Here is a 25,595-nt window from a genome sequence, read left to right on the forward strand (position 1 = left end):
GCGCCCTTTTTCGGAACATTGTTATTTTCAATTAGGCACATAAATTGCAATACTTGAGCATGGAAGTTGTATGTAAAGTGCTTGACTACATACCTAAAAGGTATGCGTGAAATGAGTTAGGCGATTGATGTAATACCACAGAATAGATAATTGTACAAGGTAACTTTGAAAAACATAATTTATTAAAGTTGTAGAGTTGTAGTAGAATATTATTACATATAACGGCACGTATGAAATTCTTGCCCTGTAAAGTTAATCAAATTAATAAAGAGAGTTAACGTATAGAAATAATGATTCAATATAACTGCGTGTTCCTCGCAATTCCTATAGGATCACAATGATTTTACAAAGTTCAACAGCCTTTTCTGAAAGCTCTGTTTATGGCTTACCAGTTACCACTAAATAACTTCCTATATCAACGTCATGCTGACAATTTATTTCTTATCCTTTGTATTCCTGAATACTTGTTTAATGACGCGTAGAATTCAATACAATACCAGTATGTATGTATTGGTTTTTTATGAGATCACCCTCGAATATCGGGGTTCACGAACTACCTAGCCTTGAAAATAACTAGGAAGTAGAGTGCTCTGTGTCATGCAATTTTTAGACTTGGTACTGCAGTGTACTGGCTGGATAAATAAATGTGATATTTTGATTGCTGAAGAATATCAATTTTAGACAGTCAAGTAATTTTGCGGGAAAGCTAGGCGGCACAATCTGCAAACAGGTGAAACTCCTATTAATAATATCTATAATATAATAATATCTATGGACGCTTCACACCGCGTCAGTCTGGCCCCGTGCTAAGTACCTAAAGGACTTGTGTTACAGGTACCAGACAACGGAAATATATTTAATACTTTTATACTATACATATATTTAAGATTTTTATTATATCATACACATATTTAATACACATCCAGACCCGGGAACATTGAAAACTTTTTGTTCCGTCGGCGGGATTCGAACCCGCGACCCCCGGCTTGAGCTACCAACGCGCTCACCACTGAGCCACAGAGGTCGTCATTAAATAACCCACTTTGAAGAAGTGTCATATATTTTAGATGAATTCAAAAGTGTCGCATACGAAATGCGTACACTTTGAATCAATTTAACTTGTATATCTATCTCTCATTTCTCATATATATTTTCAATTAAATTTCTGTAGCCGACTACTATTGCAATTCGTACTTACCTCTAATTCTTAAATAGTTTAAATAGGTATTTAAAATCGAAAAAGTAGTATTTTATATCTCGCTTTACTAAAGCAACATTTTAAGTGTTCACTTTATTTCAACAACAGCTATGTAGCTTAACAAAAACCCTGTCCGCATTTCGTTGAAAAAAGTGTTGTTGCCAAAACGATCATGCTAATTGCTTCGTTGACCGCCTCGATTTGACCTCCTTAACTGTGTAGCGCCCTCACTGACGCGTCTGTGAATATATTCTGTTTTTCATTTCATAAATTTGTGCAAATAACTCCCAAATATATCTCAGCGAAGGCTGTATTGTCTCTGTGATGGAGATGATCTTGTACTTGGCAAGATAAGAGCAATTTTGTATTAATCATCGTTAATGTTTCAGAGCTGACAGCAGCAGCTAGCAGACCCTCTTATGGTGCCTTCTCACGGCGCGTATTATCGCAAGCCGCGCCGCGCCCGCTCGAGCGACGCGCCGTGTGAAGGGGTGGCTCGGACTGGCTCGAGCAGGCGCGTTTAATATCACGCGCCAGCTCGAGCCACGCGCCCGAAGAAAGTGGTGGCGTGGTTGCGTTCTCACGGCGCGTGCTACCACGAGCCGCGCCGCGCCCGCTCGAGCCACGCGCCGTGTGAAGGGGTGGCGCGGCGCGGCTCGTGCAGGCGCGTCCCGACCCGATTAAAGTCGGTAACTTCAAAGGTGCGGCTTGAGCAAACAGGCGAGCACGAGCCACCCCTAATCACGGCGCGTGATATCACAAGCCGCGCCACGCCAACAAAATTTCAAGTAAAATGAAACTTTAGTAACACGATAATAGATATCAGTTTGCTCTAAGTCACTTCATTAAATAAGTAAATTTTAATGAAATGCAACTTTATTCACTAGGCAACTAGGTTGCATTTCAATCTATGCCGCTAATTTTATTAAATTAAGTGTAATTCATTTATTTGATAACAGATGCCGCTGCTTGGCGGCTACATCGCGCTATAACTAGCACGAAGATTTTTATTATAGGTGATTAACTAATATGAAACTCTTTTCACTTACACTCGTTCTTGGTGTTGTAGAATTATCACGCCAGAGGGATTTAAGTCCCAGGGTGGGATACCCTGGGGCTGGGACTAAATTCCTAGCGTGTATTGGTCCTCAAATACTGGTGGCAGTTCATTCCTGAGTTTTATAGTGCATGGCAGGATGTTACGCAAAAAATGCACGGTGGAAGACTGCCACTCACCAAGGTGATGAGGATTGATGATGGTATGTGTTTCGCGTGGAATGATGACGAAAGCTTGCAGGATGTACGATTCCGAACAATAATAATTGCTCAAAACCTTCCCAGTTCCCCGTGATGCTATACTACTTTTATAATTCACAATAATAATAATTATTATGTTTCCACTCGTACTGGTGGAAGAATGACGCTTCTGTTCGAGCACAACATCACGAAATCCGTCTGTACGGCTACCCTGGGACTGAAATCGCTCTACAACTCTACAAGACCAAGAGCGAGTGTGAATGGAAATAGATTCATACTATTAATCACCTTATACCTATAACAAATATTTTCGTGCTAGCTATAGCGCGATGAAGCCGCCAAACAGCGGCATCTGTTATCAAAATATAGGAATTAAACTTAATATAATAAAATTAGCGGCATAGATTGAAATGCAACCTACTTGTTTAGTAAATAAAGTTGCATTTCATTAAAATTTACTTATTTAACGTAGTGACTTAGAGCAAAATGATATCTATTATCGTGCTAATAAAGTTTAATTTTACTTGAATGTTTGTCAGCGTGGCGCGGCTTGTGATATAACGCGCCGTGAGAAGGGGTGGCTAGTGATCGCCTGTGGCTCGTGCTCGCTCGTAATAGCTGGCTCGGCGCGGCGCGGCTTGTGATATCACACGCCGTGAGAAGCCAGCCTTAGATAGCGTCTTAATGTTGAATTATTGCGATAGAGCCATGTAACTTACAAACAAACATAGGTGTTTTAGGTTTATAGTGGAACTTATTATCAAATAATTTTTGTTCTTAATTTAAGAGAGTAGGTACTGTATTTTTAAATAAAAGTCAGTGCGGGTTTTCTTTTAGATCTCAAGTATTTTCAAACTAAAGGCCCAATAGGCTAGAACCAAAATTGTACCTATTGACTGGCTGCAATTGAGAGCCGCATGGTAGCCTTTATCATTCTCGAAAAGGGCTCAAATCGCACGTGACGCAACTTGTTGCCGGTGGAGGCCGGAGGGATAATCTGAATTCCGAGGGTGTATGCAAATGCGAGTAATAGTCTTACTCTTAGATAATGTCCCGTGAGATCTTGGAGTCTGAGCTGCTGTCTGCTAAACTGTTCTACAATTAGCGGTGGATTAATAATAATATCAGACAAATATAAGTTTGATTACTTGGAAGTTGGAACTGGCAAAAAATACACTTTGCGTGTTCCAAGTTCCAATATTCGACATTGGTTTTTTCTCGAAGGTAAACTATTTTATGACCAACAGTTTAAAATTACCTCCTATACGCATCAATATTAATCACTTATTAACAGTAACTAATGAACTATAAGTACGCCCATTTTACGGATTTAAAGTAGCTACCATCATGTCCCAAAGTTGAGCTGCACTAAGCCGAACTTAGGACTTAGCGTATGCATCGGTGATCGGTCGAGTACGGCTTTACTCCTGGAATTCCCAGTTATACTAGGGGACGCCACTCGGGGTTGTTGCCCTGGATCGATCGCCACGGCCGATGTTACCGGTGCACGAGGTTACAATATTATCATCGCTGCAGTGTGTGTAGACTATAATTCCATATCTACATCCCAAAATACTCTAATAATAGCTGCCGAATTAGACAATTTGGTCTACAGAAGGAAAATAACCTCGTTTAACGAACAATCTCCCTCGGTTATTGAAGTTAACTGTGTTCGTAAGGTTATAATTAAAGGACCTTAATGGACTTTAAGAACGGCAAATCAATCGGAAGCAATTCTAGGAGCGAAACAAATTCAACGTGGTGTTGCCGGCTGTTAATTGGCTGCGGGTGGCGGCGCCGAGACGGCGGCGGAACCGCCGCATGGCGCCCCTTCTCGCACCCCTCCACTTTCCAACCCCCACAAGTCGAGAGTTTTATGAGTAACCCAAAGAGACCTGTGAGTCTGGAGGTGCTCTTAAACTGGTTTGTGTTATCGAGCCCTATTACTCTGTAAAGTTGTGAGATGGGAGGGGGTTGGGGATAGTTAAAACCTTTTAGTCACATTCGTCACAAAATGTAAATGTGTTTACTTAAGCCGGTATTCCCATTTTTTGTAATACTATAAAAATTACATACGGTCTATTACCTAACAAGTTGCCAACAAGGATTCTTCAGAATAGCTTATCAGCTAAGACTCCTCAGCGAAGTTCTTCGATTCAATAATATTATTGACTTAATTTTTATCATTTTGTAGGCTTTCTTTCGCGAGGTTATAAAGTTTAGGACGGTAGCGCTTTAGCCGTTGGGGTTTGTCGCGGGGTGAGTCCGCAAGGAGGGTGAGTGGGGTGCGGGGTGCGACTATCGACCGGGTACCCTCCCCTCGGCGAAGCTCAGTTTCCGGACGAGAGTCGCGCAATACGCTCGCGCCGCGACGCGACTCCGTCTCTCGTTAGCTAGATAGTAAATTAAAACTACCACCATGCTGATAGGACTTGTTCGAGATTCGGTGATGCAGTGCTTCTGCCACTCCTGCCGCGCGCCTGTATTACCCGCAGGTTGGATCCCGACGACCGTGGATTTCCGTTGCCAGCGAACTCGCTACCGGCAAATAATAAAAGCTCGTCCAAAGGCAAAATACCCCTTGGCTTAAAGGTTCTTTACTTTATTTGGTCAGTAAGAAAATTAAAGGCAATAAAGGTACAATGTAACACGAACTCTGAGAAAACATTAACTACATGCCGGTAAGTAAAGGATAATCGGGATTAACGTTGCCGTAGTTTAATGTAGTCTTAAGTATTTGATCAAAGGATTATCGAAGATAAGAGGATTATCCACGATAAAAGAAGTGGGATGAAATAAGAAATTTGGTTACTGACGTTTTTATTTTGGATGAAGTTTTTCACAAGTGCCTATACAGTTTTGTTTCTCTCGTGGAGTCGTGGGTAGTTTTTAAATTTGTGTATAACTAAGTAAACTGGTCACCAAATGCAGGTGTGACATCGTACATTCTGACTACGGCGTTTATAATAGAGCTTAAATTTTTTCTTAAAGCTGTAAGGAAACCCAGATTTAAAATTCACAAGGCATACAGCCTTTTGAACTTTAAATCAGAAATAAAATATTGTGAAATCACTATTTATAATATAAAACTTGAAATAAAATATTTCGGTTTAAAATTTTTGCGTTGCTAGTTAGCCAGATTATACGCACGCTGCAAAACAGAAAAATGATGTCCTAGCGATAACAATTTAAGACTGTCGTTCATACCTCTGACGACCTCTGTGGCTCAGTTGGTGGGCTAATGGTAGCTCAAGCCGAATAGAATAGAATATAATTTATTTGTGAAATGCAGGTACGTACATGTAACAGGTGTTAAAATTAATACTGGTTTCACTACATTTCCACCTCCGAAGGTCGCGGGTTCGAATCCCGCCGACGGAACAAAAAGTTTTCAAAGTTCCTGCCTCCTGGGTCATGGATGTGTTTTAAATATGAGTATAGTATAATAAAAATCTTCTTATTTCCGTTGTCTGGTACCCGTAACACAAGTCCTTCAGGTACTTAGCACGGGGCCAGACTGCCGTGGTGTGAAGCGTCTATAGATATTATTATATTATTAATTATTATTATTATACCTCTTCATTCAAACACAGTCTTATTGGGTTTTTACTTTTCCGACACGACTCGAACTGTTTGTATATCCACCGCTAGACATATTGATTAAACATTACCGCATAATGTCAACCATTTTGTCTCGGAACTTTGTTCCCTTTTCGTTTGCCATTTTGCGCAGCTGTATTTCAACTTCATATTCGTCGGCAAACCTCTTAATGGTGTTTTTCATAAATCTGAGAGGTCAGATTGACAAGAGGTCGCCTAAATAGAACCCTCGTTGCGAGCATGTGGCGCCACTTACCGCTCGCCGCTTATGTAATACCCATCGTTACGTCGTAATTTTATGAAAACGACGTTGTTCTCACATACAATGTGCCTGATTAATTCCAGACACGCAAATGTCACATAGTCATTGCTCCTCATAATCCCTCCTTGTATTTCATGTCCGAGGGTTTCGTTAGGGGTCTATTGACGAAACCTAATTGACATACCGTTCGACATAATGGTTCTAATTAGCATAAAAGGATAGTGTACACAGATTGTTCAATTCACCCTTTGGTATAATGAGATCGGGGATTAGATGACGGATAATTGTTTAGGGTGTGGTAAATTTTACTGATTCAACAAGTCTCACAACCCTTCCAACATTAAAAAGTATTTTTTTAGGCACCTAAGGCTTATAAAGTTTGTACTCTAATGAACTAGCTGATATAAGGGTGACGATGCTGCTGTTGAGATTCCTCGACCTAAAACTAGAGACTACTCAAAATGGGTCAAGCGATATGTTGCCAATCTCGCTTAATATTATTACAAGATATAATTAACTTTCTTCTTAATTAAGAGATCCGGTAGAGACATAGTATTTTGAAGCCTTATCAAAGTTTGTTGTTCCTACTTTGACCGTGGCCTTTGACTGAAAACATTTTACTTGGAATAAATATATTGTTTCCTTTGCTTAAAACTTTTCCTTCTTTAGGTTGGTTACCCTTATTTTTCCTCGTTTCTTCATCTTTTAATCACTATAAGATATGCATTGCATACTTTGTATTTGATGCATTGCGGGATTTGCGAGCTTTGATCGCATGTATATTGTCAATGTCGAAACGCTTATTTAATGTGTGGTAATGACGGGAAATTGTACAGTGTACTGCAATAAAACCAACGTTATACAATCCTTTCAGAACTTTCTAGTCTTTCATCAAATGAAAATCTAGTCTCTTCTACGTCATCCACACGTCATACATTAAGATTGCTGGTTCCCAAATTGCCTTATGCTCTGAATCTTTTCTTTCTCATATTTCTTTAATTTTATTACATGGATCCAATAACTAACATGGGAAAACTTTAATTAAAATGCGAGGCATCTCGTTAATGAGCAACACGCTACGCAGCGTCATTTTTCAGGCCGAACCTTGAGCCTTGACTTGGAGTATGTAGAAAATGTTCCAATTTATGAGAATGTCCAAACATAAAATATGATGCAGAATGTTCCCTAATGATTTTTCTTCTGAGCAAAATGCTTTGGATTCGGCATTTTCTTTATCGCGAACTCAACCACTCTCGCACCTATTTGAAGACTTTCTTCGTAAAGAGGTTTGAGGTGGATCAGCCATAGATAGTGCAAGGTCAAAGGCCTCGGCAGAAAAGATTCGTTTCATACCTAGGTATAGTGTTTTTCGACTTTTTTTTTACCTAAGTCCTAAATAAACGTTACCTAAATAATTTGCCCCGTTCTATTAATTCTGCCGTTACCGTTAACATTATTTAACTGAAGTTAACTTTCAGAAATTTTCCAAAAGTGACTTTTTTATTACCTTAATACAAAATACAAATATTCGTGCTGACATTCCCAAAGGCATTTCTCTCCCCTTTCGGATTTTAAAGCTGGCTTTAAATATATTATCAGTTTTCATTTGGTATCGTGTGGCGCCAGAGGGGCTGGCCTCGCCCTTCCAGCTACCACTGCATTTTAAATATTAATGTTTGATTCACGCGAGTTTCACCTGCCACTTTTAAATGTGTGTCCACATTTAATAGCTATTAACCTGTTTATTAATGGTTGATGTAAAAGTTTTTACGAGTTTTTACTGATTCATCAAGTGGTTGGTAACCATTTTCTTTGCTACGTACACATATTGGTATTTGGTATACACATTATAATAAAGGGTTTTCCATTGAGGTACTATAGACTGGAGAGAGCCTTATATCGGTGTATAAGCGTCAAAAGCGTGTAATGTTATGTCCTACTTACTAGGACATAACAAAGGAGGCGGTCTGCATATTTCATGTAATAAAAGTGTTAATAAAGGTTTTTAGTGAACATTAAATGCTAGAGATTTTTGAGTTTTGTGGTTCCGCTCAATAATAAACCATAAAAATGGTCAAAGACGGCCTCAAACACGTGGATTTAACATTAAATACGTAAGTTTTGAACAACGTTTTTTGGGCTTATCAATCGGTATTGTTGTAAGCTAAAAATATAATTTATAAGTTTATTAATCCCTTATTCGTGCTATATAAGGCGTTAGTGCTAAAAATGTCACATCAATTAATAATTTGGCTATAAAAATTGCATAGCTTTTTACGCGTGTTTACGGATTCTCATCACTTGACCTATAGTTAATCGATATCATGAACTAATTGACTTTCTTTCCTGTATCATAATGTGCTTCGAAATAATCGACGAATAGAAATATTCAAGAAAATAAACGCACACTACTTGTATGAAAATAAGCACAGAATGGCCACGCGATGACGGGCTAAGACTACATCTATACTATAATTAATTGTGGATTTAATTGTGGATTTTTGAATTTTTATGTGATGCTAAATTTATGAAATTTTTACATGTTATGGGTCTGCGATACCTGAAATATAAAGACATTTTATTTTATTTATTTATATAATACTTTATCTATGGGGTTTTCCAATAGGGACTTGACAATTTTGAATTTAGTTGTTGGACGCACCCTTTCACTTAACATCGAACTGTCACTGTCAGTTATTCAGTAGACATAACATTTTCATCATGGACCATGGTGAAGTACACGAGCACACAACGTCTACAAATCCTAAAAATTTACTACAGAAATTCGAAATCGGTGGCCAGCTTCAAAAGCGTTAACTCCGATTTTCGATCGTAATTCTCGTCCTAGTAGACATTGGCTATGATTATGGACTATTTTTGGCCCGAATTATAAGATATGGATTATGGACCTGGACAGCATGAGGATTTAAAAGGACGGCGCCACAAGCCACACATGACACAGCACATGTTACAATCAATTTATTGAAGAGCAAGTTTGATGAGCGTGTTATCTCAAAAAATTGACCAGTCGATTGACCGCCATTCGTGCGATTTAATGCCTCTAGATTTTTTTCTTTCGGGCTGTGTCAAGTCGTTGGATAAGCCAACCAAGTTGGAAGAGCTCAGAGCCAAAATTAAACGCGAAATAGCCGAAATGTGTGGCGGAGCCATAGAAAATTCGGTTCAATGAATCACCGCTGCAAACGTGCCTGCAGTGGCCATATGAGCGAAGTCAAGTTCTATTCAAAAATGTTTTTATTGTACATTAATCCGATAGCAAAATCTTTGAAATATCTTAAATGCTTTTAATTTTATTTTCGAAAAAAAGTTGTCAAGTCCTTATTGGAAAACCTCTAAACACACGTGTCTAAACTCTAAACACACCATGCCGAAGTTCCGCCTGCAAATGTATTTTAAATTACCGATGGCACTATGCCGAACTTCCGCCGCGGAACTTCGGCATGGTGCGTTTAGACACTTATAGATTACATATTATCTTATCTAGACTGGCAATTTCTTTATAACTACAGAGTTTGTTGGCAGGTGTTTCAAATGCTATCAATTTATACAATAATAATAATAACTCCCACACCAGTTTCGGTGGCAGTGGCCGGTTTCATTTAAATCAGGCGCAGTTACGTAGGAGTAATTTTATAGTGCCCTAGTGTGTGCGCAGTACATAAGAGCACTCTCTATTCCAGATTCCTTTACTCTCATAAGTCATAACTCATAACCCATGGGATGGAAGACCAACACAACTGGCAAAAGATCAGGCGCAGGACCGACTTTTAACATGCCCATCCGACGCATCAGGTGATCAGCCTGCATTGTCCTAACCAAACTTGGAAATAACATGTTTCCAATGTGAGAATCGAACCCACGACCTCCGACTTCCGAGTCAAGAGCCGTGCTCTAAACCACTGGACCACGGAGCTACATTGGCATACATTCAGCTAAACATGTACCTCTACTTAGGTCCTATACAAGAACTTTTGATAGTGTTTATTATTTGTAAGAGTAGAGTAACATTTTCTTCACACTTTTATACTGTTCTGGGACTGTTGTTTTCGTTATCAATGTTGTTGTGTTTTCCCATCTGTGGTTTTCCCTGACTTATAAAATGTTCACCTTGGCCATCAAAGTCACGTCAAAGACTATCAAACAAGGATCGACGATTCCTTTTGCGGATGCCCGCAATACGACAACATCCCCGCATTAGTGGGGTCAAGACTGTGACGTAAGTTCCTACTGCACCATCCGTAAAAATACTGTAGACTTTGGTTGTACTATTTTCATGTTATCTGCTGAAATTAGTAATTGAAGTACTTCTTTTTCGTTGCCATTCTTATCTTGCAATTCCAGTTCAATATGTTGCCTACTCGTCAAGCCTCGAGAGATTTTACTGTTCAATTCATTTTAATATCAGAAGTCTTGTGACGCCTAAAAATTGATGAGTCGATGATGCTGCATAGCGTTGAATGTTCATATAGCTACATTATTTTTCAACAGACGCTATTCCTCAAGTTATTTTCATACCGCTAACTCCCTTGAGAAAATGCAAAGGTTTTTGCTCAGTACTCTAAATTATTTATTCTACGGCTTAGAATAACTGCGGGCTGTCGTCGTCATTGTTTTGTTTCCGTACATCTTTGCAGTTAGCTGTAAATGGAGTCTCGAGAAGGTCTGAATCACTCTTGTATCTAAATGTGGCTCACCCTCGAGACAGTACTTGTTTAACTTGTTGCGATTTTTTCACATTGAACGCCACGCTTTTGATAATTTTTAAGAATATTAATAAAAAGTGTTGTTAATTATATTATTGCTATGGAAATAGAGTTTGTCTCTTAATTTAAATGTAACGATATTTTTCTCTTCATATTTCCTTGTGAATTGTGATGTGGTAGTTGGTATCAAAATTCCAGGTAAAGGCAAATATTTTATTTGCGTAACCCTTTCTACGTTCTTTGATTTGGGTATCTTTATAGGTTTAACTTTCTTTAGCACAGTTTGTGCACCCATCGAATCGTTATGGAGTTTTTAAACTTCAACAGCCTCCTTTTTGATGTTTGAGAAAAAATAATCTGTAATTTTTAACATTTTTATACTGAAGTAAATATTCTTTTTGCGTTAATTCTGAAAGACCTTCAACGGCTTCGACTAATTCAGTACAAAGCCGTTCTGAGCCTGCTGATGTGGCACATTTTATATCGAGCCTCATACGCGAGATTAACTTTATTCCAGCAAAATTCATATTTGATCCGTCGTCAGTCTCCTCACGTACCGTACTTGTCTCTCGTCTGACACAGACTTATTATTACTTTTCGAGTTTCAGAATTCAATTACTACTTACCAGTTGGGTAATATCACAATTTTCTAATGCAAAAATCTACTTATCTGTCATAATATTAATATGTTAACCGTTACCGTGACTTTCCATCATTTCTTTAAACATAATATCTTTCCTACATTCATGTGACGTCCTCCTACATAGTATTTTACAAAACGTAAGTACTCCTTTTTGAGACCGAAAAACTTGAAACTTTTCTCAAAGAAAAGTTTAAAACCTTACCTCGTACGAGACAGTCTCAAGATTTCACAAGAACTTCTTATCCTTATTTTTAACGACATACGCGTTACGGTTGAAAATTCTCTTTAACCGTTGACGTCACGAGTTGGCTCGATCCTGCGCCCTGTATAGGCAGTTTCACGAGTGTTAAAAGCCAAGTATAGAAATGCGGCAATAGCTGTCGTCACAGATCGATTCACCCTTGTATTATTAAGTCTGCGGCGCTCGACGCTCCACGAATAAACATTAGTGGCCCGTGCCCGCCGTGCCCGCAGTAATGACTTTTGGATTAAACGACCCTCGTGGAATTTATTATTTGTGCCTTATGCCCTGTGCTCGGAATATGTTAAGGTGAAGGCTTCATTGGCACCTCACCGATCTAATAAGGAAGAAGGCTTCTTATTTCTGTAAAACGATAAGACGAAATAACCGATTTACAATGGATAATTAGCTTTTTACGTTTCATCGATATTACTTGTCACTATTGCAAACAGCAAAAGTGCTTAAAAAACTTGAGACTTAGGTAAGGTTTTTTGTACTAAGCACTTTTGTATTAAAGTAAGTAAAGGCTTTAGTTCAAGATCGAGACAAAACTTAGGGTTACTGCGGGCTGACGTGCGCGTGGTCTAAAACAATGTCATTGTTGTCGACGTGTCGCCCAACTTTTCTCGCTCTACAAAAACATGTTCATCTCAGTGTTCAAGATAATGCCTTCCGAGTTCCGACCTTATTCTGGTTTCTTTTGTTTTCAATCTTTTATGTCGAGATAATGTGAGACTATACATCATGTGAATCGAATTCTAAAGATTCGCGAACACTCGCGCGATCGATTTACAAAGGAACCAAGCCAGCGGGATTTTGCCAGACGAGCGTTCGGTAATCAAAGTTTAACTCGTCTTCTGTTTCGCTAGCACACCGACGCACGATACCAACCAAGAAACCGCTCGGCAAACCGAGGACGAAGCAGCCGAAGAAAGTCAAATTTATCAGTGAGTGAGCCGTAGTAGTGTGTCGCTTTTGACTTTTTTATTTTCGGGCACTCTTTGTTATTGTTTTGTTGAGTCATAGAATTACGTCGCAATTCGCCGTTGTTTTCCTGAAAAAGTAATGAAGCCCTGAAGTTGGATGAGTCACCCCTGTCGGGAACCCCGTCTGCCCCCGGCCGGGCCGGTGTAATTGAACGGCGATATTTCACGACGTTACCCCACTACGAGCTAATTCGCAAATCGCAACCTGCGAAATACATTTTGATAACAATTGATTTTGTAAAGCGCTAAAATATAATTTAAATAATTTCTTTGAAGTTTGAAGTTCTGTGTTTTCTTTTCGGCTGAATTGATTGATTTTTTACTTTACTTTGAGGAAATGAATGTCAAGTAGCTTTATTACACTATTTATGGTTAACGTGCGATCAATTTTGGATAATCTTGAAACTGTTTGACATCCACTTTTCCCTCTTTGTATTTCGATTTTGGATCATTATGTTTTTGCTTGTCGCGCAACCAACGAATTAGATTCATTACCGTTTTGTTTGTATTTGACAGCTTACTTACATTGTTTTTAGCAAGCGCCAAGCTTACATTTTTCAACACTGCCATATGCTTTTACTTTTCACATTCCTCATAGTTTAGGTTAGAACTAGTCTTGATTACTTTTTTGTTTAAAAGCAGCTCGCTTTATCTACGACGGTTATAACTTATTCCACCATCCATCCCCAGCCACCGAGATCCGGTGCCAGGAGATGTCGAAGGGCGGTCTGGCGTACGAGGTGATCCTGGCGGAGCCGGTGGGCGTGCCCGCACCGCGCCGCGCCGACTCCCCTGAGAAAACGCCCTCCGTCGAGGAAATACAGGAGAAACTGAAAGCCGCTGAGGAGAGGAGACGAGTGAGTCACATAGACACTACACTATTATGTTATGCGACAGCGGTGCTAAAGTTGCGATAAAAAGTAACCTAAGTATATGGTTCTCCTACTACATCTTTGACATTAGCCGAACACCAAAATCGCCTAATGCTGAAAATTCAAAGTTTCAGAGTATTAACTCGGTGCAAACAAACCATCAAACCTATCATCTTAATAAATTTTTAATGAATGGTTAATTTAATTTTAACTTAAACTAACTTTCCCGCATTCCAGAGTCTCGAGGCTAGCAAAATGGCGGCGATCGCCCAGAAGATGGCGAAGATCGAGGACGCGTCGCGCATCCGCAGCGAACAGACCAACAGCTTCATCAACGCCACCAAGGTACCATCGAGGAAATTGATTCCTAGGCAGTTGACGGACCTACGACCTACTGCTCGACTTATGTCAATTTTATGTTAGCAGCATGATCGGTGGATTATGGTGGACAGAATATTGAAGCAAAATATTCAGATAATCAATATTCATCGCACGCATTCGATGACATGTTTACTAACAAAATTATAATCGTTACTCAGGAGGCGCTCGAAGCGAAGATGGAGACGCACTCGGAGAAGCGCGAGGCGTACATCGGCGAGCTGCGCGCGCGGCTGAAGGACCACCTGGAGGGCGTGGAGAAGACGCGGCTGGCGCTGGAGGCGCAGACCGCGGACGTGTACCGCGCCATCGAGGACAAGATGACCACCGCCGCCGACAAGCGCGACGAGAACATCAAGAAGATGCTCGAGCGGCTGCGCGACCATGTCAGTATACATATATTTTAAGGCCGTTGTGATTTTATACAGGTGTCTTTTTTTGTGTTAAAGAAGGCAGGTCGATGTAGCCCTGACGTCATTGCGACCATCATCCCCGATCGAGTATCATCCCCAACCCAATACTGCTCATAAATTGAATGATATGGTTGGGGTTGGTGCCACGAATTTCCTCTGTGGATGAGTATAGTTTGTGGCGACCGAGGTGCCTGTTCCTGCTCTGTGGTAGAGCAGGACAGTCGAGGAGAAGGTGATTAGGTGTCTCATCCTCCTAACAGAATCTGCAAGTCGTTATGCTACAAATTACCCATTCTGTTTAGGTGTTTGTTGAGCTTTCAGTGCCCAGTTAGGCTTCTGGTAAGAATTCTTAATTGGTTCCTACCTAAGGTGAGCACTAATTCTGATAGTTTCTTGTTGAAGACAGGAATTAGTGTTTTTGCGTTAAAGCGCCTGGTGTTGCACCTATAGAGCGGTAGTTTCCGAATCGCCACGAAAATCATAAATCAACCTGACATAAATTAATTAATTATTATTGTTGATTTTACGACTGATATTGCTGTCAGTTGTTCAAGCTACTACCAAAACACGCTCACTATAAGTTACTATAGTTTGTGCGTTCTAAGATGATATGGGTGACAGTTTTCATGTTCCTTGCTACGGGTTTTTTTTACAAGGAAACAAAAAAAAATCAAAATGTAATAAATTATATTCCATCTACAAAAACAAATGTTTCCTATAATTGTAAATGAATAAAAATGAAAAGATGCTAAATGCTAACTTATTAATAAAAATTATAAATATTAACTGTGAAATAGGAGTATAAAATTATTGTTACGAAAACATTTGAAAAATGTCATATGCATGAAACGGAACTTATGTCAATAGAGATTGACTCTGTTGAATCGAAATCAAATCGATAAAAAAGGGCGGCCATCTTAAATCGCCGGCACCACTGAAATGTCAGTACGAAATCGATAATTTCGATTGCAATTCCTTTACGAAGGGATTCGATATTTTTAAACTATCGATTAATTTTTGTTAGGTAACTTCCCTACTATCGTCAATTATAATGTGTCACGCATATCATCATAAAACGCACAAACTATAAACATAAACAATTCTGAACAATAGGCCCTAAGAGTGTATTTAAAATTTTCAGGAGGAACAAGTGCGCAAGGTGCGCGCCGGCAACCAGGAGCGGTTCCAGCAGCTGGAGAGCGCCATCCAAGACAAGCTGCAGCAGGCCGCCGATCGCCGCCTGCAGCTCGAACAGGAGCAGAAGGAAAAGCTGCGCAGTCATGTGAGTACACCGCGCCGGTATATCAGCAAAACGTTGACAACAGGGGCCGTACCACGAAACTATTTTAAGACTCAAACAATCGTACGAGAATGCCGCGTCTTACTCTAACAAACGTGTAATGACGCCGTTAGAGCAGGACGCTGCATTCTCGTTCGTTTGTTTGAGTCTCAAAACGGTTTCATAGCAGGCCTACAGCAGCGGCTGGATAGAACAATAGTAAGTAGCAGCAGTTATCCGGCTGCAAGCAGTGGGCCGACAGTGTAGCAGCAGGCTAGTTGTAAGCAATACTCTGGCAATACAGTAAGCAGCTGACAAAGCAGCACCGCGCCAACTGTAAGCAGCACAGCGCCGACTGTGTCGCAGCAGGCCCGTTGTAAGCAGCACAGCGTCTTTAGTACAGCAGCAGCAGCCTGGCAGTCAAACAACATAGCCATCCACAGTACAGAAGCAGCAGCCCTATGACGATAATATATTATTTAACTCCAAGGTAAGGTAAGCTTATCACAAGTTATTGAGTAGTTGGTGTATTAGTGTTGTATAGTGTATACAGCAATTCGATTCATCGCTACTGCAAGTTTAGTGTCATCATTGAATTTTATTTTTTATTGTTTTTAAAACATTTAGATTCATTGACTCATTGTCATGTTATTTTTTGTCATTGGATATTACAATTTTATTTTAATTTATTTTAATGTGTTTGGACCATTAATTCAAATTTCAAATAGCTATTAGAAACATCGATCCTCTTACTGATGAAAATATTTTAGCAATGCATAAGCTATACAATATTTTGTCATTGTCTGTTGGAAAAGACTCTTGATAGACAAGGACAAAACAGTGTGTAGCGTATCTATTTTGTAAGTATTTTTATGAGTAAGGGGAAAAGAATAACTTCCGTGGTCCAAGCTCGTATGTCGCCATTTTGTTTTATCATCCATTGTTGTGTATGGGTGGGGCAGAGCGTGAAGCTCGCGGAGGTTCGGTCCGTCGTCACCGCCAAGATGGAGGAGATCTCCAAGGACATCGAGACCAAACTCACCACAGCCGAGATCAACCGAGAGAAGGAGATACAGAAGAAACTAGACTTCGTTAAGAAGGAGGTTTGTTGCCACTAATACTTGAATCATCGCTCGCACAAATAGATGATATAGAATATAGATTATATAATATATTTTCAATTTCTATACATATGTCTTATTCCTGGCAGATATGTCAGACAGAGTCAGTAACATTTTTCAAAATAGTGGTGTCTCATTTCGTATTTTGATAGTAAATGAGACAGCGGTACTTTCTCTTTCCCACGTTGTCTCTTTTCTTTTGCCTTGAGTTTAACAAAAAAATATTTTTTTAAGAGAAAGCATCCTATTGGTATAATTTCTTAATTGTATCGCACCGAGACGTGCCTACCCAGCTGTTTCTGTATAAGCATTGACCGTGGAGTTTCCCCGACAGGAGCGGCGCGCGGAGCTTGTGCGGCAGAACAAGAGCGCGCGCGCCGAGTGCGACGCCGCGCCCGCACAGGGCTAGGCGCGCCCCGCACCGCAGCTTAGCGCCATCACACCGCGAGACGCTATATTTAAGGTCATATCTTAGTACGAGGGCGTAGGGCGGGGCCTCCGGGCCCCATCATTCGTTTCGTTCGCGACATCGCTGTCACCGTGGCCTACTAGAGCGTCGGGCGTCGGTCGTTTCGTAATCTGAATTCGCATTTACATAGTCTAATACTTTACTACCGAACGTCGGACGGGGCTCGGGATTCCTCGAATCGGATCGCGGGGAGGCTCGAGGAATCCCGGCCGTGTGTTTACGTCTGCCGGTGCGCGATTCGGGAGGTTAGCTATAGAAATATTATATCATTATTTTTAACGTTTACTAACGCAACAGTATTTTAGTGGTATGTAATCTAAATTTAAGTTATTTTCATAATCGTCACTCATCACGCTATAGACTGTAACGTATTTTAACGATTGATTTGTACGGTATGGGTGAGAGCGGGGGCGGGGCGCGGGGTCGGCGGCGGGGGCGGGGCGCGGCGAGGGTCGACACCGGCGCCACCTCGTTCCGCAGCACCGTCATCCCGCGCTCGGTGACTGCCTACTCAGTAGATTTATTCACATACGATTGTCGACAGGATTTGTACTGATAAAACTACTCAATTCGTGTCGCGAGATATTCTAGTGTTATCAGCCGCGGTATATTTTCGCGGTATCGAGTTTTACTCCTAGATAATCGTCTATTCGTTGTACAAACTACCTTTTCTCTCATTATACTTAATCGGAGTCGTCGTGTCGTAACTCGAAAACTTTCGGTGGACCCTCTAGTCGGAACGCTTTACCCATGATCTCAACGAGCACGATGTAGTCCGCGGTATCGGAAGTGCCTCCACGTCGACTAGACACGGATGTTATCGCATAACGTAAAAACTGCCTTTCATAGCGTTTTATATTTTTTTAAAAGTCGATGCGCTGGACCGCGTATGTGTTGGACACGAGCTTCTGTGATGTTTTCGCTCTAGTGATATACGTCAGTCGGATATCACCCGTAGATGGTTTATACTCGGAATATATTTGTATATACGTATAGAGCGGTGTATCTGCTTGCGGGGCGCTTGCCTGCTTGTCTATGTACGGGACCGGGAGCTAGGTGTAAGTGCTTGACTCTGACCAATGTCGCGGTAGTCCGCGAGGCGGGATCGGATCGCGTATCGCGTTTAGCGTTGCCGATATAAGCTTTTCGGATAGTTTTAATGTGTTATTTTATGTTCATTATGTTCTATATATATAATAATTCCTTTGATGTTATAATATGCGTTGATTTTAATATTTTAAGTGCTTCGGTTCGTGAGGTATTTAAGAATTGCTGTTTGAAGTGCAGGCAACTTTTTGTAGTTTCATTGTCGTATTAAATAAAGTCATAAATATTATAGTTATTTTTTATTTGTTTCCCAGTTCCTTAGAACGATCCCTTAAGGCTTAATATATACATATTATGTCGCAGTCGTCTGGTTGAATCTGCTATTTGATTCAATAGCCGCGTACTGACTACTGACCAAGCGAGCAGCCTCGGACATTTGCCGCGGTACGCATGCCGCGCGAGGCGGCCTCGGTCTGTATTTTTCTAATCCGAAGCTGCCTCGCGCGGCAAGGCGAGCCATCGTAAGGCCGAGCCAGCATCGACGCTCAGTTTAACTTGATGTCGAATAGAGACCGCGCGTGCGTATAGTTTGCCTGAGACAACAATGAAGCCGCACATTCGGAAAGCTGTCGCCACTCGCCACTGCCTTTTTAATAATTCAGCTATTGGAAGGTTCATTTCCTGGCTTAATTTTCTCCATGCCTTCTTCTTCTTCTTCTCTTCCCTTCGTCCTCTATTTGTGTAATCAGGACATTTCGCATCCCAAAGTCGTCTATATTCACCATATAGTTGTATTAGTTTAAGACACTGTTCTTTATTCATGACGCATAAATCCTAACACGCAACGAATAAGCGAGGCAAAACACTTCCGTCTTGAGTGAGCGAGGCAAAACACTCCCGTCTTGAGTGAGAGGCGCCTTTGAGCATCGACAAAAACCTAAAACGCTCGGCTCGGGCCGCGGGCCGCGGCACGCTCAGACGCGGCAACGCATGCGTTTGCCTCGGACGAGGCACGTCCTGACCGACCGAGCAACTGCCTCGCGAGGCTGCTCGCTTGGTCAGTACGCGGCTAATGACTAGCGAATTCATTGAATGGAACCATTAATTTACAGTTAACGACTCCACGAGTTGTCCTCTACAGTCAACGACTTGACGATTTGATCTTATTCTTTAGTAATTAAATGGTTTTATTCTAAATAAATCTATAAGTATAGTTTACACAGAGCCAATAATTTTGGCGCCAGTCATGTAGAAGCCTGTCCTGTATTAGCCTGGCCAATGTTGTTTAGACGAGGCGTGGACGAGGCCATCGCATTCACGCCGTACAAACGTTCGCCAGTGACAGGCTAGATGCGTCTACTCAATAATAATAGGGTAGTATTTAATCTAGTGACTGTAAATTACAGTTTTTAGTGTCAAAATTACTAAATTTGGGTTATATAATTAGGTACTATTTGAGCGACTGACTGTGAGTGACGAGAAATTAGCAGAACAGCAATTTACAAATTCTTTATTTGAGTTACTTACTTAAAATTATTCAAAATGAGCAGCATCATAATATTTAAGCGACCTAATAACTGTTTGAGTGTGAACATTACGTCCTGCATTTTTTTCAATATTTGGCAAATGTATTTTTTATACTGAGCGGCATTTTATCTTGTTTTATTATTTCCCATAATAATATTCCCTAGCTCTATTCTCGGCGCTCTATTCTCGCTAGTACTGGCAGCTAACGTTGGCTTGGCTTGAAAAACTGTCCACACGTGGCATTTACCAAGCCAATACTGGCAGCCAGTATTGGCTGTGTATCAACTATAGGTAAGTATAGTTTATACACAGCCAAATATACTGGCTGCCAATAAGACTGGCAGCCAGTATTGGCTTGGTTAATGCCACGTGTGAACAGTTTTTCAAGCCAGGCCAACGTTAGCTGCCAGTACTGGCGCCAGCGACCACATAACCCAATAGACGCCTAATGTTTTGATTTCTCTTAGCAAATTATTGTGTCAATGTGCTGAGGTAAGCGACGCGGGGGGAGAGGGAAGAAATGCATTACGATTGGCCAATTCAAATTCACGGCATGTCATAAATCAGAACTAGTGATGGGAAGTACGAGAAGCGCTTGTCAAAAGAAATAAAAAAAACCAGTACATATTTATATTTTATTTTAAAGTATAGAATGAAGAAAAGACTTACCTCTCGTCTGTCAAGCGCCCAAAATCGGTGTCATAATACGACCTAATATAAATAAACAATATAAGCCAGCTTATATTGTTTCTCTCCTTGTTACACTTCTTACAACGTAAACAATAAAACAGAGATGCAAATAAAAGCTGCCAACCTTTGTTTAGCATAAAAAAGGTTATTAATTGTGGCAAGCTTCTTAAGATATACAAAAACGTCTTCGGATTATAAAAAAAGTACCTATACTTACCTATATTTAAAAATATACTTTTTTTACAAATTATATAAGTACTTATACTTTTTTAGGGTTCCGTACTCAAAGGGTAAAAACGGGACCCTATTACTGAGACTTGGATGTCTGTCCGTCTGTCTGTCTGTCTCCAGGCTGTAACTCAAGAACCACTATAGCTAGACTTCTGAAATTTTCACAGATTATGTATTTCTGGTGCCGCTATAACAACAAATACTAAAAACTAAATAAAGTTAATATTTAAGGGGGGCTCCCATACAACAAACATTATTTTTTTGATCTTTTTGGCTCGTAATCCAAAATGGCAACATAATAGACTATTGAAATTTTCACAAAATGCTCAATAATATGTGTAATTTAATATTAAATAATAATACGCGGGAGAGCCATGCTTCGGCACGAATGGGCCGTCTCGACCGGAGAAATACCACGTTCTCACAGAAAACCGGCGTGAAACAGCACTTGCGCTGTGTTTCGCTGTGTGAGTGAGTTTACCGGAGGCCCAATCCCCTACCCTATTCCCTTCCCTTCCCTACCTTCCCCTATTCCCTGCCCTTCCCCTATTCCCTGCCCTTCCCTACCCTCCCCTATTATCCTATTCCCTCTTAAAAGGCCGGCAACGACCTTGCAGCTCTTCTGATGCTGCGAGTGTCCATGGGCGACGGAGGTTGCTTTCCATCAGGTGACCCGTTTGCTCGTTTGCCCCCTTATTTCATTAAAAAAAAAGTCAAGGGGGTCTCCCATACAAAAAACACAATTTTTTCCTTATTTTCGATTTATAACGGTACGGAACCCTTCGTGCGCGAGTCCGACTCGCACTTGGCCGATTATTTAAACTTTCAAAGGGCAAAAATTCTGTGATATTATATGATTTTTGCGAAACTTTTATCGTTTACGCAGCACAATAGGAAAAATCACCCGATTTTTAAACATTCTTCATTGGTGCTCCGCTCCTATAATTGGTCTTAGCGTGATAATATAATATAGGCTACATAGGATATATAATAAAGCTTTCCTTGATTAATACTGAAAAAAAAATTCAAATCGGTCCAGCAGTTTCTGAGATCAGCGCGTTCAAACAACAAACAAACACTTCAGCTTTATATTTATTATTAGTATAGACTAGCTGTTGCCCGCGACTTCGTCCGCGTGGACTTCAGTTTATAGCGCGCGATGTCAACAAAATTGGTGTCAAAAGCTTTTATAAAAAAACCCTGGTACCCCTTAAATCAATACAGCTGTGCATGAGATGAGCGCTGGCCACGCGCAATGCGAATTCATTTTCATCGATATTTTCATGGAAATAAGATATTTTCCCACATCAAAATGTAGCCTATGTCCTTTCTCAGACTCTAGAATAACTGTATACAAAATTTCATTGCAATCGGTTCAGTAGTTTTGGCGTGAAAGCAAGACAGACTTTTATAAAAAAACCCTGGTACCCCTTAAATCAATACAGCTGTGCAGTGTGCACACAATAAGTATTTCATTTTTTTATATTAAACTTTATATTTTATGCCAAATTTTAAAGCTTATTTAGCCCTCCAATTACACAACTTTACCCATAAACTATTTATCATTGATAGATTTAAGGTTACGTCACTGCACAGATAAAGTACTGAGTTATTTAATACCGTAGAATAGATATAACCATGATATAACAATCGAAAAAAATCGAAACTTAAAAAGATGATACCACGTCTTATAGAAAGACTTTTGAGCAAGCGTCAGCGCGATGTAGAAGACGCACGGCGCCATCTATTATGAATTGTTGGAACTAACTTAATTTGAACAAATTTACGCATTTTCACCCCCTTACAACCCTTTTTTCCAGTAAAAAAGTAGCCTATGTCCTTTCTCAGGCTTTAGACTATCTGTATACAAAATTTCATTACAATCGGTTCGGAAGTTTTGGCGTTTGGCGTGAAAGCGAGACTGACAGACAGACAGACAGAGATACTTTTGGCGTTTGGCGTGAAAGCGAGACTGACAGACAGACAGACAGAGATACTTTTGGCGTTTGGCGTGAAAGCGAGACTGACAGACAGAGATACTTTCGCATTTATAATATTAGTATAGATTATGTGCACACTGCATAGCTGTTTTTGGGTATTTTGATTAATTAAGGGCCGCGCTACACCGGAATGGAGCTGCCATGCGAGGCGAGCACTTTCAGTGCTGCCATTCCGGTGTAGCGCGGCCCTAAGAGGGGTACCACTTACCAGGGTTTTAAAAAGTTTTTAAATTTGACACACATTTTGTTGACACCGCGCGCTATAAACTAAAGTCCACGCGGACGAAGTCGCGGGCAACAGCTAGTGTTACAATAAAGTAAAAAATAAAACGCCATCTGTTGAATCGTATTAGAACTAAAATGTTCATTGCATCGATATATTTCTGGATTTTTTATAATATTATACATAAAATATGTTTAAGATTTTTGAAATTTTATTTTAATACACATCCAAGACCCAGGAACATTGAAAACTTTTTGTTCCGCCTGCGGGACCCGAACCCAGGACCCCCGGGATGAGCGCTGGCCACGCGCAATACGAATTCATTTTCATCGGTATTTTCATGGAAATAAGATATTTTCCCACATCAAAATGTAGCCTATGTCCTTTCTCAGACTCTAGAATAACTGTATACAAAATTTCATTGCAATCGGTTCAGTAGTTTTGGCGTGAAAGCAAGACAGACAGACAGACAGACAGAGATACTTTCGCATTTATAATATTAGTATAGATTGCTAATTCCGCCACATGATTTCTAAGTCACAATGAAATTAATGGAAATTTATTTCTAAAAATAGTTGTTCCCCATTAAAACTGCTTGAAGTTTTAGTGACTAAAAATCTTCACTTGGTTACTTTCTTTATGCTTTCAAGATAAGATTTCATGATTACTTCGCAACGCCGACAAAAAACAACGTTTTGTGATGGGTAGATAGTAGTAGTAGATGGATAGTACTGTTGATACTGCAGAGCTCAGTAATCGTCGACAATTTTTATTGCTATAAATTATAATCATTAATCAGTTGTTTAACAACAGTCCTACTCAAAATGACTTGAGCATATCACGCTTTGTTTCGATTTTCGATTAAAAAAAATATACCTCTGAAAGATAGTTGGTATCACATCACTAGGGACGCGTAACGATAACGGAAGAAAGGATAAGCATTACTAATTTGTATTTGATAGAAAGGGATATGACTTATGTCAAATGCTTTCGTCATGGATTCAGACACCATCCCCGCGTTCCAGATGAGGTAAAAACGCTAACGCTTGGGTTTGTATCACTGACGCTCACATGCTAGTGGAACGGGAAAGACCGTAGTTTTTCCCGTTCCACTAGCATGTGAGCGTCAGTGATACAAACCCAAGTGGAACGGATTATGGATCGTTTTGAGAAAAGTTTAAAAAAAGAACTAAGTATATTTTTTTTATACATAAGTACTTACATTGAACAGAACTTGGATATTACGATCCTTTTCTTCACGTCGTAAATAAAAGTACATAGTTGTTTATACTTAGTTACATTTATTTTACAAATAAAATACATATTATAATATTTGTTTCGTTTTTAGTATTACATTTTTTTTACTGAAGTAATCATATTTTAATATAGTTAAACTTTTATTTTATTTCAGTTTTCACATGGAATCATATTATAATAACAAAACCACATGCTTTGAATATTGATTATTGACTATTGTCACATAAACGTTAGGTGTACCTGTTGACTTAGCATTACGCGGTACGTAATGCTAAGTCAACAGGTACAGGAGAGATAAAAATAAGAAATCATTTGACCTTTTATTTAAAACAATTTCTTTTCCAATCAAAATATTTTATTAAATGTTATTTAATATAATATGTATTTCAATTAAAATATTATTTGTAATGAAATAATATAAAGTTTTTTTGTCTCTACTCTCTCCTGAAAACTTTCCGAACATGGCTTTCGCGATTATAGTTACGTTAAAATTAAAAAAAAAAACTAGAACGACCACTTTGACCCATCTTCGTCGGCTGCGTTCCAGAAGACGTTAATTTTAACCAAAACGCTCAAAACGTCCCCTTCTGCCGTTCCCTTTGGCGACCGGGGTCGTTTAGATCACGGCTATGACGTCACTCATGACGTCATCATTTTCGCTCAAAACGACCCTTGACGAAGATGGGTCAAAGTGGTCGTTCTAGTTTTTTTTTTAATTTTAACGTAACTATAATCGCGAAAGCCATGTTCGGAAAGTTTTCAGGAGAGAGTAGAGACAAAAAAACTTTATATTATTTCATTACAAATAATATTTTAATTGAAATACATATTATATTAAATAACATTTAATAAAATATTTTGATTGGAAAAGAAATTATTTTAAATAAAAGGTCAAATGATTTCTTATTTTCATCTCTCCTGTACCTGTTGACTTAGCATTACGCCGTATTGTTACCTAACGTTTATGTGACAATAGTCAATAATCAATATTCAAAGCATGTGGTTTTGTTATTATAATATGATTCAATGTGAAAACTGAAATAAAATAAAAGTTTAACTATATTAAAATATGATTACTTCAGTAAAAAAAATGTAATACTAAAAACGAAACAAATATTATAATATGTATTTTATTTGTAAAATAAATGTAACTAAGTATAAACAACTATGTACTTTT

At 39.6% G+C, this 25,595-nt stretch overlaps 1 protein-coding gene across 4 annotated transcripts in view; it reads left to right on the plus strand.

Annotated features, from left to right (window-relative positions):
* Positions 1 to 18,779, plus strand: part of LOC121733217 (paramyosin) — a 36,164-nt gene extending 17,385 nt beyond the window's left edge. For 2 of the 4 annotated variants that reach the window (XM_042123418.1, XM_042123413.1), the window contains exons 2-7: positions 13,602 to 13,768; positions 14,021 to 14,128; positions 14,323 to 14,547; positions 15,716 to 15,856; positions 16,816 to 16,956; positions 17,309 to 18,779. In XM_042123418.1, the coding sequence (XP_041979352.1) occupies positions 13,602 to 13,768; positions 14,021 to 14,128; positions 14,323 to 14,547; positions 15,716 to 15,856; positions 16,816 to 16,956; positions 17,309 to 17,383 (857 nt within the window). In that variant the 3' untranslated portion in view covers positions 17,384 to 18,779. Of the gene's footprint in view, positions 1 to 4,783; positions 4,951 to 12,794; positions 12,873 to 13,601; positions 13,769 to 14,020; positions 14,129 to 14,322; positions 14,548 to 15,715; positions 15,857 to 16,815; positions 16,957 to 17,308 lie in introns of those variants that run through there. The other 2 variants (XM_042123404.1, XM_042123424.1) reach the window with 2 other exon arrangements.
* Positions 18,780 to 25,595: the final 6,816 nt, after the last annotated feature.

This window comes from Aricia agestis, chromosome 1 (assembly GCF_905147365.1).
Source record: "Aricia agestis chromosome 1, ilAriAges1.1, whole genome shotgun sequence".
Lineage (NCBI taxonomy): Eukaryota > Metazoa > Arthropoda > Insecta > Lepidoptera > Lycaenidae > Aricia > Aricia agestis.